The 1850-nt window shown below is 34.9% G+C and overlaps 1 protein-coding gene across 1 annotated transcript in view; it reads left to right on the top strand.

The window, feature by feature from the left end:
* The window catches only part of FRG1 (FSHD region gene 1), a 33274-nt gene that overhangs the window by 18625 nt on the left and 12799 nt on the right, over nucleotides 1–1850 (top strand). The window contains exon 6 of the mRNA XM_006834458.1: nucleotides 544–648. Coding sequence (XP_006834521.1) covers nucleotides 544–648 — 105 coding nt within the window. The remainder of the gene's footprint in view (nucleotides 1–543; nucleotides 649–1850) is intronic.

Genomic DNA, 1850 nt, shown 5'->3' on the forward strand with positions numbered 1-1850 from the left:
GGGTTTCCATGGAACAGCTGATGGATTTGAACTGCCAGCAGCAGTCCAGTGCTTATCTTATAATGCCACACCAGGAGTCCTAACCTGGATAAAAATAAATTTGTTTATAAAAGCCATCCTCTTACGGTATTTGTGTTATAGTAGCACTAAATAACAGTATCTTTTAGGCCAAAAGAAAACAATTCTATGTTAAATAGCTAGAATTTAGTCCTACTAAAAAATATGCTGGAGTCCTGGTTTGGCACTGCAGATTAATGCACTGGACTGCAAAATCTTTTGAACTGCAAGATCGATGGTTCAAGCTCACCAGCCGCTCCTCCGAAACCCTGTATAGGGTCGCTATGGATCGGAACTGACTCAGTTTGATGGCACTTAACAACAACAACATCAACAAAAATATGCTAAAATATTTCTTATGGTTATTTTTGCATAGTAATATTTTTGGTGCGTTTTCTTTTCTATATTTTCTGTAATTTAGTCTCAAGAGTTAAGAATTATTTTGCAGTTATTCTCATAGCTCTGTTTTGTTGTTGTTTTATTTAGGGAAAAATGGCTTTACTGGCCTCAAATAGCTGCTTTATTAGATGCAATGAAGCAGGTGACATAGAAGCAAAAAGTAAGACAGCAGGAGAAGAAGAAATGATAAAGGTAATCATGTCATTCTGCATACTGATGTATGTCATATCATAGTTCTTTTTGCACATGTGCCCATATAAATAATACACTCCCACATAACATAAAGATATGATGGAATTTAGTTCTGGCTTAGCATGCCTGGCATATATATACCTTGTTTGTCTTTTGATATATCCAGAAGTGAATTTCAGACTTGTTGACCCATCCTCCCACATTACAGATAAATCCTATCATTCGGTTCATTCTCTTTTGATTCTGTTCATTTTCTTTAATCTCCTACCTATGTGGATAAAAATAGCCTGAAAATGCTACTTTTGATCTTGTTTATAAATATAGATATAAGCCATGGTCAAGAAGTCATAGACAGAGGTTGGTAGCCCCTTTTGTTGTTGTTAAATGCTGTCGAGTCGGCTCCAACCCATCATGACACTGTATAGGATTTCTGAGGAGCAGCTGGTGAGCTTGAATTGCTGACCTTGCAGATCAAGCTGACTTTGCAGCTCAGCGCATTAACCCACAGCACCACACCAGGACTAGTCATTGGAAAGTAAGCAATCGAACTGTGTTTGTTTTATTAAATTAAATTGTTAATTATAGTGCATTAGCTAACAATTGAATGCAAACACCTTAACAAGGTCATTTTAAGTTAAACCATTAGGTTATGTTAGGTCTACTTATGTTATAGTTCAGTTATGTCTCTGTCAATGTCTTTGATCTCTGATCAAAAATTATCTTAGTCACATGTTTGTGAGTATAAAAGGGCCCTTGCTTCTTTCACATAACATTTGTGATCAAAATAGAAATTGAAGTCAGCAACATGTAAAAAAAAAAATTGGCATAGCACACTTAAAAAAATAACACACCATGGAAAACATGCAATGTATGCATTGTTTGTATAGAGATACAGTATATATGATGTGACTCTGTAAAATATTGAAGTGTCACATAAAATATCGCTTAAAATTTTAATTAATACTAGCTACGTCCACTATTACTGGGTCTTCAGCAAACTGGAGGTCAAAAGTAGAGTCCGACATTTGAACCCTCACTGGATAAGTGAAGTTATTAGGAAATTCTTGTTAATGCTTTAGCTGTAATCATAGTATTGTAATCTTTTATATATATAAATATTTTAAGAAGTCTTGTCTTTTAGAGAGAGAGATCTTAGTGGATTATGAACAGGACTACTAACTGAAAGGTCAACAGTTTGAATC

The sequence above is a fragment of the Chrysochloris asiatica genome, unplaced genomic scaffold, assembly GCF_000296735.1.
Source record: "Chrysochloris asiatica unplaced genomic scaffold, ChrAsi1.0 scaffold00011, whole genome shotgun sequence".
NCBI lineage: Eukaryota > Metazoa > Chordata > Mammalia > Afrosoricida > Chrysochloridae > Chrysochloris > Chrysochloris asiatica.